The sequence below is a fragment of the Dendroctonus ponderosae genome, unplaced genomic scaffold (assembly GCF_020466585.1).
Source record: "Dendroctonus ponderosae isolate FM_Combo_2020 unplaced genomic scaffold, Dpon_F_20191213v2 Dpon_F_20191213_2, whole genome shotgun sequence".
In the NCBI taxonomy this organism is placed as follows: Eukaryota; Metazoa; Arthropoda; class Insecta; order Coleoptera; family Curculionidae; genus Dendroctonus; species Dendroctonus ponderosae.
In genome coordinates, this window is record NW_026018165.1 from 6,387,446 (window position 1) to 6,415,082 (window position 27,637).

A 27,637-nucleotide genomic window follows, 5' to 3' on the forward strand; every position below is an offset into this window, starting at 1 on the left:
AGTCGCATCTTTAATCCGGGATCAAAAGCAATGCCCGAGTACGATCCGTCCACCATCTGAATAATTACAGATACAATAATGTATATAAATACAGTACACCCACTATAATGCATACATTACATAAACGAGGCCAGATCGTGCTCCAGTCCCTAATTTAAATGGCCGGTTTTATCCGATGGCAAAAATCCGATTCGAAATCGAAATGCACTTGCACAAAGATAAAAGGTTGACGACCTTTAACCAGAAACCGACTTACCTAATGTGAAAGACCTTGACCCAATAGACAAGTGGAGAAATGGGTCACCGTTTTAAATAGAGGAGTTTTTGCACACACGTTTTACCTTATTTTACATCCATCCAATGAGATCTTTGAATTTCACATTCACGTTTTATCAGATCGTGTCGATTGCAGAAATTCACCGCAGCTGCACAGTGCGACACAATATTTATAAATAACGGACAAAAGTCAAGTTCTGTTACAAAAGAAAATTTAAATCACACGGATACCAGGAACAATGGGCATTGTTGTTGTTTTGGTTTGTTTCGCGTTTAAATACGTTTAATTTAGAACTGGTTTTTGTTCAGTTTTTATGGGGTTTCTATTGTACAAGATGATGGCAATCCCATCTTCCGTTCAAAGACAGTTTTTTTTAATGGATCACGCTGTATATTAGAAGGGCATTGGAAAGTCCCGTTCAGTCCAGGCTTCAGACATATTAACTGTTTAACTGAGTTCCATGCAATGGAAAGAAAATGTTAAATGCATGTTAATGAGGCACTAAGTTAGCCACGTACCTAGTGTCTATTACTTTCATTTAGATAGAATTGTCTCGACATTTTTTTACTTTTTTTCCATTAAAATTAGCTATTTATTTACACATACAAGCAAAATAATTGATGGTTTCCTAGTTGCCAATATTAAGGCTTTATTCGTTTTATTAATACACTTTCGGACAAAAGTAAAGCAACAAGTTAGTTTTCACTAATGTTTGTTCAATTAAAAATTAAGGATTACGATTTTTGACCTAGAATAATAAAACACTATATTTACACTAAAATTATTCGTTTAAAAATATTTCGGGGTGCTCTAAATCAACTTCAAAATGATAAATAATAGTTATCATATAAAGCGACGAGAATAGGGACGACAAAAGTAGAACAAGAAATTACGATCAATAGTTTTATTTCAACAAAAAATATTTAACACATTTTAGCACAATAACAATCGAAAGCTTTAGTAATTAATTACTGTTATATTCTTTTCCTCCCTGGGTTTCAATCAAAGTGCGAAATAAAAAAAATTATTACGTTTATTTCATAACGTTTCGGCGAGAGAACAGAGCCGTCATCAGATTTAAAATTCGCACAAACTCATACTTGGGAAACATTAGATTCTTTTAGGTCTTTGCTGTCTTGAAACCTCAAATTTGTTTGAATTATTGTCTACATTTGCGCGCATGGTATGTATGTTGACAACGACTCGGCATTGAAGGAATCAACTTTTGAATTACATTCTGTGGAAGATTGGTCCAAACTTCACTAATTTTATCTATCAAAGCTTGTTTATTTGCAAACATTTCCTCCCAAGAAAATTCCGTAGGGTTTAGATCTGGGGATTGTGCAGGCCACTTCAAAACTCGAACATTATTTTCTACAAACCACTGTTGAACAATTTGTGAAGAGTGTTTTGGGTCATTGTCCTGTTGGAAAATAAAACGCCTTGGCATTTCCCATTCTGCAAAAAGGAGCAAAGTATTTTGCATTATATTCTTATAAACAAGTTGGGCCAACGTGTCATTAATCGAGTGTGGCCTACACCAATCCGTGACAAAAAACCCCATAAAAACACTGCTTTTCGTTGATAACGTTTAATGGATGCATGCATTTGTTTTCTTCGTTTTCATGGTTGCGTCTTCTTAATCTTTAGCCATTAATATTTATCAGATTTTTTAAGAAATAAAAATATTAAGCTGAAGCCGTTCATGAATGTAAAAAATGCAAATTAAATTGACATACCAAATAATTGAAACACTCTATAGTCATAGGAAAAATAAACACTAAATTGATTCAATCTTCACTCTTCCAAACACAATTTGGTAAAACCCCTTTCCTCAGATTTTTCTTTTAAATAGTTACTGTACAATTTTACTGTAATACAAATAATGTTCTTGACTTGACAGTGTCTTGATTAATATTTGACCATGTAATTATTTAATATTGATCATTTAATTTGTTTTCTACCCGGAAATTAAGCAGTCCATATTGTTTTCATGTTGCCTGTCTTAATTTTTCAGTTCTTGCTCAAGAAAATTACAAAATTGAAATGGCGATGTCTAACTAGAAAATACTGCGTCTCAACTCTTTTTATATTGATTTTTGGTTGTTTTTGTCTTGGTTTAATTATTTATTCCCTGATATTACAAGCTTGCCTTAACACATTTATACATCTGGAAATCTTGAAATATAGTATAAGTCGCATCTTATTTCACGCTAGACAAAGGCAAAAAGTTGCTCGACTGCTGCGTGGAAATATAAGATGGAAAACGTTGGGAGTGACTAAATAGGATTTTTTGTACATTGATCCGGCCTGATCCATACTAACAAAAAACATTTATTACTTTATAGGAGTCAAAAAATGACTCCATTGACCTATAATTTTGGGAATCGGATTACCGTGGTGTATTTATACAGTTTTATACAGTACTGTTGCCTCGACATATTTCGTAATTCTAGTATTAAATGATAAGTTGGATGACAAATGACACTTGCACTGTTATCAGGTATTCGTAAGTTCAACTGCCGATTATTTACGTCCAAAATTATAGAGACACTGACAGAATGTTGCGGTGTCTGACATCTAAGCTAATGACAGTATTGACTTAGTCACAAAGTATAATACATAAAAAGGGGTTTTATGTGGCAAACAGAGATGGATTAGAATCACTTTCAATCAGTAGAATAAATAAACAAATACTTGAAGAACGTTCCATGTTGAATTCTAGGCATCTCTAATTGAAAAATCGTTTTTGGCCATACGCACCATATACGATCTCGCACTGTACGCTGTATGAATTTTCCCTCTCACTTCCTTAAAGTATGTAAACAATATTATGCGTTCTTTTTTTAGATCGTCGACTTGTTCCCTTGACCTAGGTCAGTTTTATTTTGTTCCGTGAGTGGTTCAACGATTTTATATTTAAATCGAGTTTTATTTAATTTATTATTGTGTCTAGCCAGATATTGACGATTTTTCCGCATTACGTAACCGCGTGTTACGGTATGCGATAATGTTATTAATAGATCAAGTGCCAAGTCAAATTGTGTTAATTATGTTTGGTTTTGTTTTCATTCCTTGCAGCTATTGTGGAAGTGTTTGGCTAGACATATGGGCGCCCAGACCGAGTCGAGCGGACGATAACTCTTTCTAGTTTCCGCTTCTCTTTGGCATCGAATTAGACTATGAATGGATTGAACCAGTGAGGGTAAGGATAGTATTTTTAATTACGTTATGAATGTCGTTAAATACGTAGGTATAGTCATCATCGTCATGTACCGATCTAGTATGTATGAACGAAATAGGACATATAATCATCATCCAATCAAAAAGAAATAGTCTGTAGAATGTCAATACTAGACTATTGTCAAACAGTTCAGTTAGCCTATGTCAAAGTCATTATATCAATTATTGATGAGCAACATTGATTTTAGCAAGTTGAAACCTCTAATTTGCTCTTAAGAAAACAACGAGACACAACCAAAGTTGCATTAATTAATCCCTATTTTCGACTTATTCGGAATTTTTTAAATTACAATTTGTTTGACATTTTGCTCTCAGTTAGTCACCTTGTCAACTGTCATAACAGCTAACAGTGTTTTATGTTTTATGGATCCATAAAATTGCTCAGTGACATCCGAAACTCGCCCGAATAAGTAGATAAATGAAAGAGGTTATGCTTCTCGATGGACCGATATGTAACAAGAAACTGATACATATTTTTGAGAAACTGAATAAAGCCATAAAAAGCAAATATTTTCGATATATCGAGTGTTTGTGACCATAATTCAGGTTGATGATTAGTGATGAGCAAAGCAAGACCAAGACCAAGACTTGCATGGTCTTGGTCTTGCATAAATAGTCTTGGACTTGGTCTTGCAAATCAACGGCAGTCTTGGTCTTGGTATTGCAGCAAGACTTGCAAGTCTTGCTTTTATATAGGCCGTAAAATGAAACGGAATTAATTTAATAATAAAAGTAATAATTAAATTAAAACAAAATAATAATCGTTACAAAACAATAAAAAAATATCTGACTGTTTGCTATTTTCATAATATTTATTATTTTGTAATTCTAAATTGTTGCCCCGTACATTGTCTATTATGATCCAGAAGGTCTTCATCCAGAGAAATCGAATATATTTTCATGTAGTACAATTTTCATATTCTAACGACAAGTACAACAACAATGAAATATTTACGGTAAGCTGTATATATTTAAATACTTTGATTGGGCTTACAGAATTTTACTGATAGAAAACATTCAAATATTAATAATGCACATGATTCGTCCCAAGGCTTGAATTATATTACGGTTTATACAGCAACTGTATGTAAGGACTCAGATAAGGGACATTAAAAAAATAATTAGTACAGTGTACATTGTACACTGTTCATCGAAATGTATTTACTGCTTGAGGCTTTACTGTTGTGCACAATTTGAAAGTAAAATTTGCCAAAAATTGGATCAAAAATTAATAGTAATTTTCCACATAGAACTACATACAAATAATATGATACAAATGAATGCAGACTTTTAAAAATGTGGATGATCAAGAGCTTAAACAGAGTAACCAACGCGCTGATTCATTGGCTAATCGGTGGCGATGTTTTCTAATAATTAAAGATTCGTTTGAAAATAGTCTTTCCGCTGGAACTGAAGTTGAAGGGACGACAGTAATACCTAAACTATTCGGGATTATTGTATTTGTATTTTTCAAGTTACGGATAGCAGCCTATTTTCATGGAACATCCTGTATAGTGTAACATATATGCACTTCAATAGTATTTCCTCACAGATGGGCATTGAGTAAAAGCAATTGAGGCAAATGATAAATATATATTAATGAAAGAAAATTTGATCTAATTCCTAATTATTTCTCAAAATTAAATTTTACTTTTCCATTGAGAGTCATATACCGTCTGATTGTTTGTTCTTGTTTTCATGTAGGTTCAAAATAAAACAAAAATTAAATTAATTCGTTTATGAAATGAAAAGTTAGTGATGTGAATGAAGGATTGATTTTCACATAGATACATTTTTAGATATTCAGTTTTATACAAATTTTGTATTTATGTTATATACATTTGCAATTATATCGACTGGTAGCTTCTATTAAATCAACATATCTTTTCATAGTTATCAGCTGGGCAGAAATTCAAAATTGACTTCATTCAACTGATGGTGTAATCCGACTAATTCACGAATGTAAATGTAAAAAACTTAGGAAATTCGTAAAACAACAAAGAAAAAGTTTGACAACAAAGTATTTAATTCGCAAATAAATTAAATCTATTTGTAAAAATTCTTGCGTACTCTTGCAAGCTCCCGTAAAACCGCTTCAAAATAACCACAATGCTCCTCATAGGCAAAGTATTTTTTTGTTTTATTTTGTTTAAAAGGCCATTCTCTATGAAAAAATAATTTCATTAAGATATGACAACTTTCGATGGTTACATCTTCGAGGGGGTGCATTTGTGACGAATTGTTTAAGAAAAAAACAGGTTTTATTTTCATCTAGAAAAGAAATAGTTAAGAGCATTTTGCAGTTGAGTTTTGAATCAATCAGTATCGGGACACTTGAGAAAAAAAAATTCCCAAGAGGCATATTATCTATTTAAAGGCTTACCGAAAGCTGTATATTTAATACAGCAGAAACAAGCGGAAGGTGAATTGAATTAATGATGAAAAGAGATGAAAAAACCAGCGAGAATTTAAAACCGAAGTTGTCAAGTGAATTAATTAAAGACTGGAAATGTCTTCTCCTCGAAAGTAATTAAATGTTGGAGATGTCTTTCTTCACTCTCCAGTGTAACTTGACAATGTGTTACGCTATTGGAACATTTTTGAAGATTTTCCATTGTTCTCAGCTCAACAACTTTCTATTAATATTCTTCGTCTTGCCTGATTTCAGTCTAGAATCTTAGGTAGCATAGACCTGATTATTCGAATGACCCCAATAGAACCAATCGATAGGGCTTAAATCTCAGATCTTGCTAGTGACCCTATTCAATTGCACCTCACTGTTCGCTTTCTTGCAGAGCGATTTTAAATGAGTTATATTGAAAGCATTCATAATTTCAACGATTTATCCCAATCTGAAATACTCAATCGACTTCGCTTCAATTGCTAAAACGTATTATTTAATAATAATAAACCAAATTTATTACTGTTCAAGAATAAAGAATTAAGAAAATTTTTATTAAATCGATAATAGGACTTGAAAAGTAAAAAGCCATGTCGTTGCAGTTTTCTAGTAGATACCAGAAACTGTTTAAGTCTGTATAACTAATTAATCACATAGAGGACAGTTAATAAATAGTGACATAATTTAACTATCAGAAGAAGAAAAAATAACAAGAACAAACAATAAGAGCTAAACAATCATAAAAAAGTAGGGTAATTAAGAAGAGTTAATTTTACTGGATAGAAAACAAAAGTTGCTATATTTGCTTTTGCAAAGTGCAAGAGAGATGAAATTAGAAGACGCTTGAGAAACTTCTCTTGAAAAGCTCTTTTCTATGTCTGGGGATGGTCAATCGATGTATATTTCTAAGATTTCTGTGATGATTGCGGCGATTTAAATTCCAATATTTTATAGCCTATAGAAATGGCGTGATGCTTTATAGGATTGAACGTATTAAGCCACGAAATATCCCAAAGGTAAGCCGGATACATTTTGCGCCTTTTGAATCCTCTGATAGTCCAGTTTGTGGCAAAAAAAATGTCAGGACGAATTCACTCACATGTGCAATGCATTGTAATTAAATTTACAAATGTTATTGGTGTTCAAGTTTCATAATCGACAAGTGCAGTTTTATTATTTCTGGCTGGAATTTTGGTTTTAAAGCAATTGAATATTTACATTCGTGTTTTTATGCTGTGTCAAGACCAGAACTGAACCCCTTCCTATATAATGCACCACTGAATACCCAAAAAACGCCCTCATTCGCGCTGTTGCAGCAATTTACTCTGCCCCATAGTGAAAATGTTCATTATTATGGACCCTTTTTAACGCCCTTAAACTCTAAACTGAAGAGAGAGTAGATCAAATCGAACCTTTACGTTTGTAGATCTGCAAAAGACATACGATTGCTATCACTCATCTAGGTCCATAACGTTTAAGAAACTGAATCGTATGTAAAAGCAGTTGATTTATTTCTACCCTGGTTCCAATCTCATAAGTTTCAACTCTTTGCACAATTTCAAACAGATTGGTAGTAGGTATTTTAAATCGGGTGCAGGTTGCCAGGAAAGTATTCGTGTTTTTGGGTTTCAAGTGGCATTGCCGCGCAAATACGCATTAATATGGAAACTAAACATTCGAAATAGCTAAAGCAATAAATAATAATAAACGTTTTATTATCTTCGCTTGTGCAACGACCGCGAAACAGAATCCAAACCTTAGTTAAAGTATGAGGAGTCAAAGTAATTACTTTGGGAGTGGCGTGTATTTCAGCAACTAATAGTTACTTTTTCAACACCTATCTACCGTCTACTCTCATTTGTAGGCATTTCAACCAAAGTAAATTTGCTTCCAATTTAACACTACGATTATGAACGTTAAAATTGAACTGAACTGCGTATAATGAAATTATTTTTGCGTTATTCAAATGGTTCACCCTATATTCGAGAGCGATTTACAATATAAAGCGCATTCTACATTTAAATTCGAAACCAAGCCAGTAGTAACGGCTGCAAAAAACAACCCTCTCGAATGCACCCTATAGTTCCCCCGATGCTGAAGACAAACGAAATGGAGAACGAAAAATAAGCACGTTCAGAATCGGCGTTCGGTTCGGGTTGCCAGTTTATCTCTGTCGAGGGGTCGGCAAAGGGACCCCATTGTGAACCTTTCCGTCTTTCTCCCCGTATTTGTGCTGGGTTTTTCGAGCCCTTATCGACTGTGTCCCGTCAAGGGCAGAAAAAGCTCTCTTCTGCCGGGCTCGTTATTTCTGACACACCCGAGGGTAGATTAACCTGGGTCTGGGACTGGACCAACCGTTTACGATGACTATTTTTGTTTGAAGTTTCAGATGGTTCTTTTCAAACGTGATGCGACGATTAGGGCAGGGTTTAAAATTTGACCACTGAGATCCCAAAAGAACCGTCAAAGCATTAGATGTTAGTGGCTTAAAAGGAACTGAAAAGATTTTTAAATGCAGTAGATCGAGAAAAGATGACCATATCGGCGTTTTATTTGTACACATGTTTTTAGTGAATATTATTTGAATTCTTGAATAGTTTAATGCACAAACAATATCGTCTTACAAGATTATTAACAAAACTTGGTCTAATTTTTAAGAGAAAAGAATCTATTGTTTTTTAACATAATTTTCATTTCAAATTGTTTGCAGGAAGCTTTGTTTTCTTTATAGTTTTGGAACTATTTCAAAAAATATAACCATTTGAAATGGAAAATTGGAAAGCAAAATAGGTTGATTCGTGAAGGAACATTAAAAGCCACTTTTTTCGAATTTCCGTCTAAACATGCATTTGAAATGTTTATATTTGCGCAAGACGGTCGTCAAAAATTGTCTCATAAATTATTTATTTTCACAATTGGTGAATCGAAGCGCCATTTAGACGAAAAATTGGTAAAATTCAATTTTTCTATTCAGCTTTTAGTGTGCTATAGCGAATATGTACCGCAAAATCTTTTATTTTGAACAAAAACATAAATTCCAAACTAAAAATAAATCGAGAACTGACAAGGAACTTTAATTTTATAGATTTCATTCAACTAACAAAAATTGTCTATTTTAACGAAGAAAATAATCCTAATAAAGATGAGAAAAGTGGTCAATTTGCTTCCGAAATCCTGACATCTGTTTTTCTATATTTTTGAAGAAATAAAGGCTGTTAAATTTCCAATATTGAACAGTACTTGAAGCTCCATTGTTTCCCATTTACAAAATTTAGGTACGCAATTTGGTTTCAAGAAAGAGATGGTCGAAATTTTTGTATAAAATTCAATGAACCATTTTTTTTGCTCCGAGCCTTAATTTTTTTTTCAAATGAGCCCAAAAATTACTAAAAGGCCAAGTACAAAACGGTTACATCAATATATGTCATATATCCAGTAAATCTAACTTTGAAACCTATTTATATTCACATTCCCTTTTTAGGTGGTTCAATAAAATCTCTATATTTAAAACTGTAGATGTTGCACAAAAGCCGATTTAAAAAAATACTGTATTCCGAAAATATTAAAGAAAAACTTACATTTTATAATCAAGTGACGCGTTATAAATAGCTATTTACGAACTGTATTTAGATAATATCAACATTTAATTTAATTTTTTTTGTAGGTACTCAAAAACCATTTAGGTCAAATTTTTGGTAATTTAGGTCAACTTGTATAAATAATACTTATATACATTTCTAGAGTAAAGTGGCCTACAAAAACACACACAGAGTGCTGCCAAATCAGTATTGCTTATTATTCTTCTTAAGTATTCTGATGCAGGTACAGGTTTTTGTTTGTGTTTTAATTTTATTTTTCACTGGTTAAGCCTTTTACCTCTACTTATTTCCATACCACTTTTCACATGATAACTAATGACAAAAAATAAATAGTTTCAAGTTCTGCAAAACTAACCGTTTTAGATGTTCAAAAGTGTAAGGAACCCATTGAACTCTATCTCCCTGTAGTTGCATCTGACCGGTAAACCACGATTATTCCATAAATGATAACAAAAAGTCCTTTACTCATTACCAACATTTCATAAATGTGAATTATGGCATCATATCTGACTGCGAGCTGATTAATTATATGCCATGAAATAAAAACACAGCAGTAGATAATCGCACACCCATAATTTAAGCAGCAGGCGTTTAAAAGGTGAGATGAAAGGACGGGGATTCCGATATACGGTACTTTAAAGCGCACTGCCGACTCTTTTATCAATGGAACGAAAGTTGGAGGCAACAAAAACAATAAAACATGTGTTAATCTCCGGCGCACCTAATCGAAGCGGCATAATTTACGGGGTTCCATAAAAGTTTCGTCTCAAACTACACGGATGAGGAAATCGAATGTTTTTGACCTATTTTTTGGTGTTTTTATTTTTCAAACATTCAGTGCTACGATCTACACGTACAAATGCACACCTACCGAAGCTATTTGGAAAGCATATGCAAACAACCAAAACAACTACAAAATTGTAGCGTAAAAGAACGTAATGCGCTCCACGCAACAACCTGTTTTGCTTTCTCAACCGCATTGTAAATACTCAAGTTTTCGATCGATGATCATTCGTGTAATTTGTCTTCTCCGAGAGTACAACTGAAAACGACCCATAAGGAAAGCGATTCTGCAACTGGTAGCCATTTATCCATCCTTTAAAAGCCAATTTCAATGTGTCTATATGTGCATTAAGCCCCACGCCAATTGAGACATAAATCGATTTTTAATTTAGTCTTTCGGCTTATGTTAGTATCATGTTCATTAGTTAACGTATTTTGAGTTATTTAATGCAATTTGCTTATTTTCTCCATATCAACTGTTCCTGATTACGTTCTCTCATTGCCCAGTTTGTTTGTTTTTGTTAATGTGTGATAGACTCCAAAATATATTCTCAATTTTTCCTGTAGCTTTTTAACTAAATATTGTCTTTTCTGGGCTGATGGATCGTAGTCAATGTTGTTATTTTCATATCACGAAAATGATAAGAAACGAAACTATTTTAGTGATGTTTTAGTTGTAATAGTTCATATTTTAAGAGTACGTGAATTATTTCCGAAGGACTTTACAAAGTGACCTCTTGCTAAAAGTATCTCAATAATCTTCGTCAAATCGTTCAAAATCTTCAAATCCTGTAGAATGCAGAATTTTTTCCACCATTCTTCCTGACCGCGCTACTCTCTTCGCAGTTGTCTTCACAACAATTACCTTACTGTTCCAGAATGTTCGAATTGGAAGAATAAATCAAATAAGGTGTTGAATTTTATCACATTTTCTCGTATCCCAAATACTTTTCCAAACATCATTTACGTAGTGTGGAAATGTACAATCTATTTGGTTGGTTACTTCCTAAGTTGCTTACATGATCGTCCCAAATATGTTCATATTTGCGACTAGTCAGTTTCATCTACATGTATAATATATAATTTCATCTACATATAAGCACATCAAAACGCCGATAAACACTGAAGTTTCCGTCGCTTTTCTCAGGTCTTTTGTAAATCTTATGTAAAGGCTCTGCGGGATGGCTTAAGCATGGCTTCATACCATGAGTTTTCAGCAATATTCCTATTTGGTTGGTAACATTTGTGGTGTACAGCAAGACATTCTTTTGATGTTTTCCGAAGAAATTAGTAAAGAGCATAGAAAAACCAAGACCGATACTTGCATGATCTTCATCTTGATCTTGTTATTGCACATGGACTTTTGGTCTTGGTCTCGTTAATGAAAAGACAGTGTCTTGGTCTTACATGTCTTGCTTTTAAATAAAGCATAAAATCTCAAGACAAAACCAGATAATAAAACAGTCTTGGACTGTTTGTTGTTTAATTTATTTATGATCTTATAAATTTTTAATTAAAAATATGAAGTGTTTGAAAATACAAAAATCGAAACACAAAGAAGTAGGTATGTACCCAACTCGAATATATTTTCATGTTTTATAATTTACATATTCTAACAAAGATGCAACAAATTGAGTGAAGCTGTAGATACTTTAATGTTTTGATTGGGCTTATTGCATTTTAACCGCAGCATACATTAGGCAAGTATGAGGAATTAAATAGAATTATTAATAAGGAAACAAAAATCACTTTGGATGCTTATTTTTGTATAAAGTAATTGCAATATATTCATTTCGCAATGAGAATGGCTGAGAGGCACATATCGTAAAACTGTAAATTTATTATCGTTTCCTGTATAAAAAAACCCATTAAACAGGCGAACATGTGTTAGTAAAATGTATTTCAAACACACTGGATAATTGATAAAAACGTTATTGCAGAATGGAAAAATTTACAAATATTTCAAATTTATAACACTGTAAGTATATATTTTATTAAAGGTGTATTTTTTCGTGGCTTTAGCGTCGAACTTTTGTGTCCTTAAGAAATTAGTTTTTCGGCAGATTTTTTGTGATTTGAGATTATATGTTTTTAACGAGACATGCTCCGATTTTTCATTTTATTTGCAATTCTTTTCCATTGGTTGTTTTGCTTACTCTACATATCCCAATTTTTCCATCTTTTTTAAAACTGTAAATTTTCCTTTTGAAGTTAATTCATCTCATCTTTTTCTTTTTTCGCATTTTGGCTCACTTCCTGTGAGAGAGATTTCAGTTTCAACGTCACTAGTAGTGACTCACTACTGTTAGATAATTAGATACTAATGTTTGTTATCGTGTGACACACAAGAAACACTGAATTGTGACAAAACAGGCATTTTGAGGTAATTTATTGTTCCAGAAATAAGTTTTTAACATAGAAATAACAAACTTTTTCTCCATAAAGGCTAAAACGAAACAAACATTTTGACAAAGAAAAGTATTTGGCAAATCAAATATTACTAGAAGCAGTCTGATGGATCATATTGTGTCAAACTGCAGGAGTCGTGCGAGACTCAATGGTTTTTCTTGGTCTTGCTAACCAAAAGAAAATCTTGCTCGAAGCTCAAACATCAAAATCAATCTCGGAATTCATATTGATTTGGAACGTGAGTGCGCCAGTTTTGTCTTGGGTGCGGGTCAAATTTGGACAAATATCCTTTATTTTGTGACTGCTTCACAGGTGCATCCAAGATGCTTTTAGAGAGTCTTTGAAGTTTCCACATCACAAAGAAGGTTGTCTACTCAGCTCAGCAGTTGGGCTTTCTTTAAGTGCCTTTGTTTCTTTTTGTTATTATGGGTTTTCATTATTGCTCTGCTAGTTTCATCATTCACTAATCTTCTGGTTTCCGTTTTCTTTCCTTATTTGTTATTCCAATTAAAATTAATAAATGACGTTAAGAATTCAGATGCAGTTTAAAGCCCACAACTCTCGCTTTCAATGTCATTAATTTCCTGCATGTGTTTGGCTAACAGTTGACGTCAGCAACTTGTTGATCCAATCAGGAATTCACGTTTATATTCAGTTAAACGTTGTACTCTTTCATTTGAAAATAATTATCATTCGGCCTTGAACTCAAAGTAAGTAATCGTAATTATTCGTAAGGTCATATCAGATCATTCATTTCGCCGATTCGACTAACGGTGCCACATTGTCTGCATATGCCTTAAGTCATGATTCGACTTTTCAAAAATCGTCAACAAACAGCCTGCGTTACGTAAGACGTTGTTTACTGTATGTACTTGCCGCTATTACAAGTGAAACACGTTATGAAATTTCAATTATACTTGCTAGACTTTGTCAAGGTTAGTGGATTATGCCAGTCTCACCTTTTCCCATCCTGGTCAGGTTGAATTGAAGCGGCTAATTTAATGCCAACTTTAGGTATTGCACATGTGCACTTATTGCCTCATCGGGTTTCAGAATGCTGCTTGTAGATGCTAGCGAAACGTTAGGTTAACATAACATTATTGCATTACAAGCACTAAGCCCGGAAAATCCAAAGTTCAAAGTCAAAGTGGTCCTTCGAATCAGTCATAAACTACATATATGTTTGTTTAGAACCTCAATTATGTTACCTTAACAGCCTTAATAATCAACTTTTATCATACCTCTAAACCTGAAGTTTGATGTCATATCACTTTTTTAGACATTTTTGCAATTTTAAACCAAATTGTTGTTTATTCTGGGTGATAAACCTTGTCATGTCAGTATTGCACTACGCACTTTTCCCCTATTTTTTGACCAATAAATTGGGATAATTATTGAAGCGCACAAGCTATGACTGGACAAGATATGGACTGCCGTAGATAAATTAATTGTGGACTTAGAGCATGTTGGAAATGATTGCGGATTAAGTAAAGTTATCAGATATTATGATTCATGCATTAAGGATAGTCACGGGATGTCTGCTACTATAGCAAAAAATTGTGCATTGTGGCAAATAAGCCACCTGAGTTTCGTTTCGCAAACCGCTGAAAAACGATTACGAGTTAAACCATTAAAAGTGATGAGTGAGATTTTAAGTATATTTTTCGATAACTCTCACACTATGTGGTTTGCATTAGCAAAATATAAGTCGCTTTAGAAAGTTACTGATCCTAAGAAAAGACACACAAGAATTTTGTATACAGTTGTAACAATAATATCTAACCTTATTATCTATTTAACATCGGAGTTAGAGAGTTGATTTAAAGTGTTTTCCAACAAGCCTGCTAATAAAGAAAACGCGTTTATTTTTTAAACTTTTTTCGATATTTAGGCATGTTGAACGAGTAGCGGGAGTAGAAAGATCAATTACCCTTAAGGGGCTCCTACTCCTATACTTTTCGGGCGTTGGAATTGAACGTCTTTATTCCACCATAATTAATCACCATTAATTCGGTGCGTGCATTTGAAGATTTACCGCCCCACCCTATAACTGTGACTGCGTCTTTGAATCAGTAGAATATATCTATTTCACCCACAATTTCTCATCCTTAGGTTGAATTGAAGTTGTTAATTTAATGGTTATTTTTTTGTATTAATGGCAACAGCGTTCAGTCCACATGTAGACATTGCACACGTGCTTTTATTGCCTTATCGCGTTTCAGAATGCTGGTCGCAGATGCTAGCGAAACGTAAGGTTAAAATAACATTATTGCATTTTAGGCTGGAATGAAAGGTTTAAAAATCCTATACACACGAGCTATACGCGATACTACCTGCTAAATTTATTGGAAAGTTGTCCTTCGAATCAGTCATAACTTTTCAAATAATTTTTAAATTCACACCTAATTGCCCTTTGCTTACTGTGTTAAGCCTTCCAGCTAGTAGACGATTTTTCTCCCATCTTCCCATTTCAAGATAGCTTACCAATTGATATCAAAGAAAGTGTATAAAGTAATGATTATAAAATGACCCAATAAAAACTATAAGAAGCTAATTAAATTTCAAAAATTATCCTTTTAGACAAGTACAGTTATCAGGCATCCCTAGATCTCTTAATATACTTACAATAGTAAATGTTGTAGTTTTCAATATAGTCATTTTAAATCGTTGCTACTTGTTATTCAAAAAGAAAAAATATAGTAGGTATACCTATTGCTCATAGCGAAAACTTCTACAGAGTTACGAGTTACCGCCGTGAAGGAAAAAATTCCAATTCATTTCGCGCCTAAAAACCTATTAAACATTGACATTAGAAAGTTGATTTAGTAACAGTGGCTTAGTTATGTTTAGGCTCAGTCAACAGGTCTACTAATTAAAACAAAATATGTATACATTTTTGGTTTTTCGATGATTCAGGCATGCTAAACGAATAGGATCAGTAGGAAGATCAAGGTTACCTTAAAGAACATTTTTATTCCATATAATTAATCACCGTTGATTCCGCACGTTTTTCTAAAGATTTACAGCCCCACCCTATAACTGTGGCTGCGTGTATGAATCGGTGGAATGTTTTAAACGAAGGGGAAACCGCCTCTTCCATACTTCTGAGGCAAACTTCCCTCGGGGAAAGTATTGGGTAATACTTCCTCATGCTTCTTTATATTTTCTCATACATCCCCGTATTTCCTCTATTTCACTTCTTCCTGGTTCCTGGCAATTTTGGCAAAAGTTTTTACATCTTAATAATAATTTTTACTTAGCCAAATAAACTATTATTTCTACTTAGCCAAATAAATTTTAATTATATTCTTGGGTGACAATACTTGCAGAATTCAAATAAAATTATAAAACCAGAGAAGCTGCTCGGGCTTTAAATGTACTTTAAATGATGTTTTAATGAACAAATAAGTCGGATTTCTTGGTTTTAAGACCAATTTCATCAATGAATGGTACGAAAAATAAATAAAATAATATAAAAATTCAGTTCATCAACAATAAAGTTTATTTTAAAATACATGGTTTAACCATTTATAAGTTTTCTTTAATTTTAACCCTGTTTATTTATTGAGTTGAAATGGACCATTTTCCAAATGGTTTAGAGGAGAGTATGTGATAAATCGTTTAAATAATACCGTCAAAGATAATTCGTCTTTAATTTGCGGCGTTTTCAAGGGTACTTTCCTTTGGCGGACGCCGTTAATAGAAAGCAAAAGACGCCGACGTCGCTAGTGGAAAGTAAAAGAAGCCAACGCCGCGGTGGTAAATTACACACATTCTCATTCTCACCAATCCAATTTCATTGTTTCATGCTTTGTTCCATAAAATCATGTAAAACTCAAGTAGAACCGCGGACTACGCAAGATTTCCGACAACCCCAAGTGGTCTATCTCAAATATTTTATGAAATTTCCTGTAGGTTTTCGTCCCAATGGTAGACAGGTTGAAAAGATAGCAGGTGTGGGCAATAATGAGACCGTCACTTTTCAATTATTTTCCGGTGTTTCGACGTTTATTGAGGCCTTTAAGCTCTAAAGAAGACCTCAATAAAACACCGACAGGCACTGGATCGTCTGTGGATATTTTGACGACACATCAAAGAAATTATACCGCGGCTCAGGATCGGCTCGTCAGGTCTGGAGGCACATTATACAGTGTGATTCAAAATTGGCGTCATTCTTCTGGAGGTGTTTTAGAAGTACAGAAAAAATAGTTTAAAAAAATTAATTGCTATTAAAAACTAAGAAATTTGCAAAAAACTATATCAAAAGGACGGCAACAATGTTTTTCTAGGTAATCTGCATAATTAACATTACGAAAATACCTATTGCTTCGTAATTATTGAAAACTCCGGTAACCATGGAATTATACAGAGTGACAATAAAATAGAAAAGGATAAACAGTAAAATTCAACATGATTCGTTGAAACTCGGAACCCATGTTTTTATCTATGACGCACTTTTCCAAATGTCAATTATTGTCCTCATAATCACGAATTTATGTTTACAAATAAACATACATTTGAGTCATTAACTCGAGACAAGTTTATGCTTGTGTAATCTCCTTATTATCCCTCTTGTCGAGCAGCTTCTCGTATTCGGTTAATTAACTCGTGCTCAATTTGTACCGGTGTTGAGTAATGCATTGGTTTAATGTGTTCAAATTCGTGAAGGAGCTTCAAAGTATGTCGCAGTTTGACAAATTATTGCTATTATTGACAAAGGCTATCTACCTGTAACTATATGTTAATGACAAAAAACTTCATTGCCGCTTCAACTTTTCATGAAAATATTGTAGAAAAGTACTTTTGTAATATAAAAAAATTTCGAAATTTGAAGCAAAGATCGTAATTTTTCTTTTCGAATGCTTAGTATTCCAATATGCTACCAATTAAACATGGAACAATTTGAAAATAATGCTTAATAACGAAGTTTAAATTCGATTTTCAAATGTTAATATCTTCTAGAAATTATCGACAAATTTTTTTCTCCTTCTCTATAACTGATCTCCTATTACCCCTTAAAAGGGATGACGCCAATTTTGAATCACCCTGTAGAGTATGTATTGAAGGGACAGAAGGGTTCTCTTAAAGTGTAATCTTATTATATAATCGCGCGTTATCAAATCTGGGTGAAAAATGTATCGTGGCGATAATGTGTCGACAATTAAAACTTTTCTCTATCCAAACCGAAAATACTTTCGCAAACTGTCTCATACATCTCCGAACTTCCTCCGAAGTGATTGCTTACTTTCTAGGGCGGTTTCAGTTCGTTAATAAATTAAACTGTGCATTTTGATTATGTTTGTTGTTATTCTGGGTGTTTTCCATTCAGATATTTAGTTAAATTCGCCGAGACGGGGTAATTTTAACTTCTTAGTCGACTTTTTTTTAAATGGAACTTTTGAATTGAGGTTTTTTCTTGCAAAAGTTTTTTCGATTGAAATTGATTCACTCAGTTTACTTAAACCGCAAACAAACATCGCTCATAAAGTGAAAACAGAAAGAAACAAAATATGTTTCCAATGATAAGTAACTAGTCATTTCGGGTAAAATTTTCCTTATGGGAATGAAGTAGGTGGTTGTTAATGAATTGTTAATCGTTAGTGCTGTCAAAATAATTGAAAATGGAATTTAAATAATTGAAGCTCGAGATACCAGTAGCAACGGTTGTTGTTTGTAAACAAAAAAGTAGTTGTTAATAGAGACTCGATTATAAAAAGGCACAAATAAAGTATAGTAAAAAACACCCAGTGGTCGTCATTATAATTATAAAATAAATACAGTCCACTTTGAGTGCCAAATAAAGGCATTCCAGAACAGTGGTAATAACACTAATACAATTTTTCACGTAAAGTAAAAATATTGAAAAGTTGTAAAATGTTCTTCCTTTTAAACAAACAAGTAGACTTGCAATTCAACCTCAGACATTTGAAATTATTTTATATGCGTGTTTACTGTTAAAATCCTCGTGGTTAAGCAACAAGAACTCTTGAGAGAAACGAGTCACAAATAAAATTTTCCCAACTCAAAAACATTCTCATTCCGTAAAAGCCAAGACACACTTAATTCTCCAAATCGTCCGATCCCTCGTGTTTACGTCACCGACGAACGACACCGGCCTACTATGCACCAGTAGTCCAGAATGCATGTGGTTTTGCCGTCGATTTCGCATCTTAAATGCACTTTTCACCGACTTCAATTAAATCCGGGGGCACATGGGGGCGTCCGCGCCCCCGGACTAGTCCGGTAGGACCGGAATCGGGCGTCTATTCGGCCCCCACAGGTGGTTATAAGACTTGGAATTGGAGGCGACGGCAACATTGCAACAAATGTGGTTTAGTCGAAAACGGTGGCGCCATCGGATTTCAAGTGACGGTGAGTGGGACTATGGCGCGTTGCCGCTTGTTCCAGAATATCTCATAACGAGCGAATCCTCAGATTTGATTGTTTGCTTAGAGGCGTCTAAGCTAAATAGTTTGAAAGGTGTTTTTTCCTAATTTCTAAAATTATAAATGATGATATGGAATGGTTCAACATGAGCACAGCTATTTCTCAATGCAATTTTACGAAAAAACCGATTTAAACGACTGATACAAAAGGATTTTATAACATCACAAATCAAGAGGTAAATTTAATAACAAGGGGTTCTTTTCAAGTGTCTGATGCGTGTCACTGAAATGACCGTCAGTTATGTAGATTTCGGTCCTTGTGTTCTGGCAACAATGCGGCTTTTTGTAAACAAACTGCTAGTGGGAAACAAGTTAAAAATTATCTGATTTTATTTTATTCATTTTCTATGTCCCGTTGAAGGTACATGATATTTATGTGTTCCCAGATAAACATGTCTTATAAAACGACGATATAGATAGGAAATGGGGATTGTTGAGTTGGGTGTTTTTTCGTTTTTTTTCTAATACTTATTTAAATAATTATTCACTTAATTTCTCTGGTATATTTCAAAATTTCGTTTAACAACTGTATGCGATTGAAGATTAATGAAAAAAATTGTTAAGTAAAAAGAGAAACTCAAATCAACAGAAAGGATAAATTAAAATATTGAATGCCTGTCAACGTTACTTAATACTTCCGGTTTCTTTCGCTGTTAAACAGAGTAATTCAAGATTCAGGACAATAATACAATCCTGTTTTCTCGTATAAAGATGGATCCTAAAAAACCGTTAAACTGCATCGAAAGATGCCCAAATTATTTTTGATTGCAAAATTTACATATTTTTTTTCGATTACCTGTAGCTCTTTTCATTTCTTGTGCTATAAAAGGTACCTTTCCTATACAGTGATAAAAATTCTTAAGAACTATCAACAACAGGTGCCTCAACTTTAAGAATTGTCAAGTAAATATATTCACTTTCCATCTCTTCAATTATGTTGATTCAATCAACTTTTTCCGAGAAAATTGCTGATGACAAAAGTGTGCTTTATAATTATTTGAAAAAAGAAAACACAGAGTAAGCTATGACCACATAGTCTGGGAACGATTTATAGATGTTTCTTGTCAATTTTGTAGTTAAAGTTTAGATCAGTGAAGATACTTTCCAACAATTTTGCTGTTAGTTCAAAAATTTGACTGACGAAATTGATGAAATTGATTCCTGACGTTTCGCCCACATCTGCGGAGAACATCCTCGAATATGATGAGAAAACAATCGAAGTTGGCTTTCGTGTTTGTCCGAAATCTCTCAGCCTTTGATCACGTTCACCACAGAAGTGAGCGACACGTCAGGAGGCAGTTTCAATGGTTCACGGCTTGTAAGCCCGGAAAATTCTTCAACCGATTCTTATTATTAGACCGGCGACGAAACCCTTCAGTGTGAACTTTATTGTCAGTTGGGCTAATTGAAAGAGATAATCGAACTTTTCACACATCTCGATTGATTGATTATACATAAGTAGTGGTTTTCGCATTCGCATAGAAGTTTATTGATATTAAAAGGAGCTGCAATGCAAGATATGTTTCCGGACAAACCAATTTTATTTAAACATCCGTAACTAACAACAAATATATAATTACGGTTAAGTAATGGCTAATCTCGAACTGGAAATTCGGTTTTTGTCTAAATCGAAAAATTAAAAATCCTGGATTTATTTGAGTGAACGAGAGGCACTTCTTCGAGGTACTACTTCTTAAAAGGGCGCTTTTTTAATATAGGAAGAGCCTGGTTAAACTCAAAACATTTTTTAAGCTATTGGATCTCATCCGATAAAAACATTTACTTTGTCTTTTTTTAAATTATCCATAAATGTTTGCTTAAATGAGTATACAAAATATTACTAATGAAGCCTCTCAAATAGAAAATCAATTCAATTGATCACATTACTAGTTTATTGTTCACAGTTCTAGTGCATGCACATTAGAGCTGTTTCTTATTTTCAAAACAAGAAAATAGACCGTATTTATTTGAACATCTTGTTGACATACACTTCCCTTATGGTCTACCTGATGTGGGGACACTTGCGGCTCTAAAGTCCCCAATAAACCAAAACTGTAAATAGAATAATAAAATTCGCTTATTTACGCCACTTTCAGTTTTAGGAGGAATAAATCCTTGACCTCTGAATGAGGTCTTTAAAATCATCTTGTAGATTAGGCCTAGTGGTGACGGCGGATTTTCAAAATTATTGTCGTCAAAATCAAAATCATCAAAATTTTCGATTGTTTTGAAACGGATTTCCATTTCCAAAGTAAGTTTTTATTAAATTAAGCTCATGCCTTGGGAATGTGACATAATTCTTGTCCTGCTGCCTTCAAGCAGTTAGTCGGAAAATATTAAACCTGAGATTATAAGAATTATTTTAATTAAAAAATCTCATGAGCAAATGAAACGAAGAAAATACATATAGACTTTTATGTTATAGAGCGTTTACAGAAAAAAGTAAGAGATGAATATTCTATTAAAGTAAACCTCATACAAATTGACTGAGAATGAAATTTTGCAACAAATTGTCAATTGGGAGACGGATTATTTTGATAATTAAAGTGTGTGAATACTTAGATTATGAGAAAGTTGAAGACAACTTCGGTTTAACGTTGTTATTGTCGAACGGTATTTTTAAATGGGGATACTTTGTAGGCTGAGCCAAAAACCCAATTTCGAGTTTTACGATCGGCAATCGATTTTCTAAAAAAAATGGCATTTATTAGGAAAAATTTGGGAGAAATAATTTCTGTAGGGATTCATTTTTTTTTTAATAAAAGCATAAATATATAAATATGCATTTCTATTCGAATACCTTGATGTTAAAATGGACGAGTGGGAAGGAATCCCTAGATCACTAATGATCTGAACTGGTTTGATAAAGGAAAACACTAGCAGGAAGAACAAAATACCTACCAAATTATTATCTGGTTTATTCGGGACATTATCAAAAGGTCCCTGGTAAATGGGAGAAACTCGAAACCCTAGTGAAATACTACACTGACGATCCGACAACGCTGCATTCGATGGACTTGTGTTCGTTTGCCAGTTGAGAACAGAACTTTAGTCCGTGAAAGACTAACATGGCGACAGCAAAGGCTACGGCAAAGTTTTTCACTCACGGTACTTGCGAGCAGTACGAACAAGTTTTGAAACTGTACCCCCAGGCGATCAGATTGAAAGCCGATAACAAGGCGAAAAAGCCGGAAGAACTCATCAAATTGGATAATTGGTAAGTGTTGTGTTAAATAAGCGCGACAACACTGTGTCAATGAACTACGTTAATCGACTGTTTTACTGAGTGCCTGCATTGGTCTTAGGTAGATTTTGTGTTCTATGCACCCCCGCAAACATACTTAATCCGCGCGAGTCATCAATTGGACGGATTTCGCATTTGTTTCGCCAGAAATTGCAAAACAAATCGCGTGACGGCATCATGGCCGAGTCGTATCATTTCCTTTGCGGATTTCATAGGCTGTTCTTCTTTTCCTCTAGGTCTATGGTCTTTTCTGTTGTTGCCCATCATCATTGCATGTTTATAACGCGCCTTATTATAGTTAGGACACCGCAACTGCACTGAAGCAAGCCTTAACATGTTCCGTTAACAAAAGACGATCGTCGCTTTCAAAATGGTTCCCGTTCAGACAAAGCACAACGTGTCCTCGTTTTACTCAACTTTTGCCTTCTCAAACCGGGAATTTCACTCAAAGTGATAAACATTCTTAATGCACGCATGCATCCGCATTGTTTACTTTCAAATAAATCCCGCCTGCCGCCTTTTGCTATTTGAATTTTGATTGATCTTTTCCGACGAATGGTCGAAGCGGTGGGGGAAGATATTATCGGCGATGTGCACATGTTTCCCAGGATAATGGGCTTTTTTACTGGTGGTTTGTCCTGCTGGATGGTTGGTTTAGGGTTGAATTAAGTATGATTTACCGCAGTTTAAAGTTACGAAGTAAAATTAACTTTGTGTCTCTGGACAGTTATTAACTATTGACTAATTTAAAAAAAAATGAATTACCTATTCATGTTTTAAATCTTCAGTTATGGTATTATACCTACGATATGGTACATCTTTTTTGTTATTTATTCTAGAAATTTACATTCTAGTATTCTAGAACAAATATTGTGTAGCTTATTTTTTGATTCCTGCATTTTGTTTCAATTGCGACTAATTAAATAATTATTGAAACTACAACAATTTTGTTTTTTGTTAACTGACATTGACATTAAAGGCGCATTTACAAGTCACCCATGCTGAGATTTATCATATAATTGTCAAACTGTATATTGTCAGTGACATTTAGCTGAAGGCCCGACTTATATTTCTCAATTCATAATTTTTGTTTACTGTTTGTATTTCAATTGTCGTATGTATTTCTGAATTAAAAAAGACCGGAAATAGGTTAGTACTTCTCTATTTGAAGAACAAGAGTAACATTTTTAAAATTGGCCAGCTGAGTCAAAAAATTAAAAAGTTTTAAGCGTCACTCTATTTGAATGTCAATTTAATTTTATTATAATTTTCTTCAAATAACATACATGATTTTCATTGAAAATACGTACTTACTTTTTTGCAGGTATGTATAAATATATCTATTATTAAGAAACAAAACTATTATTAGCAATAGTTTCATTGCTAATGTTATTGATTGATTTTTCTTATTATTCTAATTATTAATTTATCAAATAAATATAAAATTGATGTATTATTATTTTTAATAAAACGATTTTTCATCTATTGGTAAATTCACATTGTTTCAGTATAGAGGTGTCACATATACAATAATGCAAATTGTCAAATTTGTCCTTACTTTATCGCTGTTGCTTGCTGCGTTCCATATGTGTATAAATGTTATTAATATGACCATGTCAAAATTTTAAAGTACATGTTTGATAGCCTCAATCTATGACACAAAGGATGGCACAACAGATGTAAATGAACATTGCCAACTGTCACATTGCTTTCAAAGTGACAGTTGTCATCAGACTGTTTACATTTACTGTGACATTTGAGCCTAATGTCAATCTGTCAGATAGCTACATTTAATTTTCCGAATCCTTCTACGAAATTGGGCGCGTTTGTAATATTTTTAATGGCGACATGCAGTTTTTCAATTAGGTCACGCATTGTTAATTAATTAAATGGCAAATGAGTTAATGTATTAAAAAAACATATTTTGCATCTTTTAACAAAAATATATGTTATTTACTCGTTCACTTTAAAAGCTACAATGTTAGTCAAATTTATAAGCTAGAAACATTTTTTTGAGCTTTGAAGTTTTATTTATTTGTGTGAGTGTAAGTTGATTAAGAAAATATATTAATATATTTGGAGTAGCAGAATCTTATGAAGTTTTCAGGTTGAAATTTCAAGGCGTCAGTTTTTTATTTTGCGAGATTTTGAGAGCTTAATAAAACCAAAATAAGTGGGCTTTTACTTAACGTAAAAAAAACTTGACCGAATCACCCTGTAAATGCATCAAGGCAGTTTTGAGACAATTTGGATGGATTTATGTTGAATTTGAACAACTTCATATATTGTCTTGTTTGTTAGAGCTAGTTTTTCGAACAGTTGAAACGCATTTATCGATATATGTAACATATTATTTTTATCCACTTTCGACTATTGTAAAAAAACACAGGTTATTTAATTTTGAATCGATTATAATCATAATCACCCGAAGTTCTGCATAACTGACGGTACACTAAACAGCAGTTTGGTCCAAAACCCTTTCGGGATAAGAGATACAACGGGTGTAAAGTTACTATTTAATAAATTGGTCATACTTTGATATAGATACCATATGTGAAACTTGCTTATTTGCAAACGTCAATAAAGTGTTGAATAAAATTCAGAAGTCAGTACAAAGATGTGAATTTTCAAGTATACATGATTTATAACGGAAAGTATCTAAAAAACTAAGCTAAGGTAAAAACTATCAATAAGCAGATAATACAGAAACGGATTTTTTGAATTATCTGTACGCAGAAACATATTTTCTGTTTTACATGTTTATTGATAGTATTTATGTTGGTTACAAGCTACTTTTCGTCCGGAGAATCATTTAAAAATGTGTCGAATTGTTCTTTTCTGAAGTCTTTGGATTTCTTTGGCCGGTAAGTTTCGTGCTGATTTTTCAAATTGGGCACATTTTGCGAAATTTGCTGGCTATTGCATGTTTGATATTCATTAGAGATTATCATCGAAAAACGTGCCCATAACGTAGAACTTTTCACGTTTCGGCTTTTAGGTGCAGGAAATGATAAAGTAATTTTATAAAAGTACTTTATTATAATTTTAATGATATCTATCTATTCTATCTGATATTAATAATTGCTTAAATAAAAAGTGCCTCGGCTGAACCTCACTCTGCCTCACTGGGACATAAAGTATTACTTTTCCTCCTAATAATAAAATCAACTACACCTTATGTATGTACAATACTATAGATTATACAGTCTTTATATCGCGATAAAATGCATTCAAGTATTTTCAATAGGAAAGGACGATAATTTGTCCGAAAAGTTCCTGCAGGTATACAGGGCATGTGAGGAAAGACCGAAATATTTCCCCGAAACCACTTAAGTAATTTTCATTTGAACAAGGCACGTCTAGGCTGTGCCTTGTTTAATGAAAATACTGTGTGTAACCATTCAAGGCTTTGTGATTCATTGAACGCGATTGTTTTTCACTGCAGAATGTGGGAAAATGTATTTTCCAAATTAAGCTCATATTTGTTATATATATATATATATATATTGCTCAAATTAGCAGCAATTGATAATAAATCCGTTGCAGAATGGAAGCATTTTGATAAATTGCGTGTGTGTATTGGCACAAATATGTGTTGTTGTTTCGACTTAGAATGAATGGAAAAGCCATCCTATATAAAAATTAATAACTGGATATTATAGCAATTAAATTACCGCCCAACTTTTGACCTTTATACGCAATAAATAGGAAAAAAAACGAAATTCCCGGAAGCAGTAAATATCTAGAAGAGCGCCAGCATCAACAAAGGTAATTAGAGAATTCCAGTGCAAAATGTGTTTAGGATTTCCTGGGTCAAGGCCGGTCGTAACAAAGACTAGAAATAATCTATTAATACAATCTAAGCACCGTTTTATCTAAAAATGACGCTACGCAATAGCACTCACCGTTTATTTACTCTCTCCACTCTTCCAATGAAGCAGCTGATTTAAAAATTATTGCACTTTCCTCCGGCTGGCACACTGACGCACTCAGGTAGGTATTTAGTCTTTGGGAGATTCTCAATCATGTGCCCATTCACGTGCCAAGGTTTTATCAGCTATTATTTCATTAATTACACTGGACATTACACTAGATTTATTAAACTAATTTGCGACTTGTTAAGGGGATTTCCTGGTTGTGTGAAGCCGCAATCACACTCGACAAAGTTGCCATAAAATGGTTCAAAGCGTATAAATCTGATTAAAATCAATTTTAAATGAATTAATCATAATAAGCCAGGTCTGGTAATTCAATGAGCTCAAGTCAGTGCCATTTAAGTTAGGCAAATTAGCATGATGTGAGATATATTTGAATTATCGTGGTTTGCTTTTAAACAAATACTGAAGAAAGCTGAGAGCGGTTTGGATTTGGGGCTGTCTTGCAAAGCACTTGAACGAAGAGAATTCTCTTATAATTGAAAATATAGTCTAGTGTCATTACGAAAACCAATGTTTTCAATGCACTTCAGTGTTTAACGGATGTTTCATTTTGTACATTTGCTTTTCCCTAAGCTTTGCGCTCTTAATGACCCTTTCAATAACGTTTGATTTCCCTTAAAAGTCTGGATTATTAGATTTAATCAATGCGTTATTTTTTTATAAACGTTGATTCGGTAATTTATTAGTTTTGGTTAATAACCTTACTCCTTGCTTTAATTCTTAAAAAGTGTTCTTAGAAGGGAAGATTTTTCATGGTTAGGGTTGTGGAAACTGCAACTGATATAAACAAGTTTAAGTAAGCCTAAGATTGAGCTTTTGAATACTCTACTCAAGGCCGATTTTCTCGTAACTCAAAATTTGACCGCTGTTTTTCATAAATTTAAGTATAATATGTTAAATTTAAATATATCTACTGGTAGTTTCAACTATTTTAAAATTGGAAATGAATAAAATATTTTTCAAAGTATAAATAGTCTATTAACTGTTAATACTATCCGTAATAACACAACCTTTAACAAATCGACCATCAATATTTGCAAACGCTCTAATAACCGCTTGTTTAAGTTCATTTAAACTCGCAAGTTTATATTTTTAACAACTGGGTTTTTATATGTCCACCCACAATAATAACCTTTTGCAATGAAACTAGAGTGACTTGAATGCGAAAATAAATATTAAAATATATTACTATTACTTGTTCTCTGACAACTATGTTTTATTATTATATAATGATATTTTTTATATGAATGTACAGGGTGATTCAAAATTGGCGTCATTCCTCTGGAGGTGTTGTCTG

At 33.3% G+C, this 27,637-nt stretch overlaps 1 protein-coding gene and 1 long non-coding RNA gene across 2 annotated transcripts in view; one reads left to right on the forward strand and one right to left on the reverse strand.

The window, feature by feature from the left end:
* Positions 1-21,027: 21,027 nt before the first annotated feature.
* LOC125503344 lies at positions 21,028-22,120 on the reverse strand. Its single transcript, XR_007280756.1, has 2 exons — positions 22,060-22,120; positions 21,028-21,210 (listed from the first exon to the last, which is right to left on the reverse strand). It is a non-coding gene; the product is annotated as an uncharacterized LOC125503344 (long non-coding RNA).
* A 31-nt stretch (positions 22,121-22,151) lies between these two features.
* The window catches only part of LOC109538250, a 15,871-nt gene continuing 10,385 nt past the window's right edge, over positions 22,152-27,637 (forward strand). Inside the window, exon 1 of the mRNA XM_019905397.2 lies at positions 22,152-22,375. Coding sequence (XP_019760956.1) covers positions 22,227-22,375 — 149 coding nt within the window. The 5' untranslated portion in view covers positions 22,152-22,226. The remainder of the gene's footprint in view (positions 22,376-27,637) is intronic.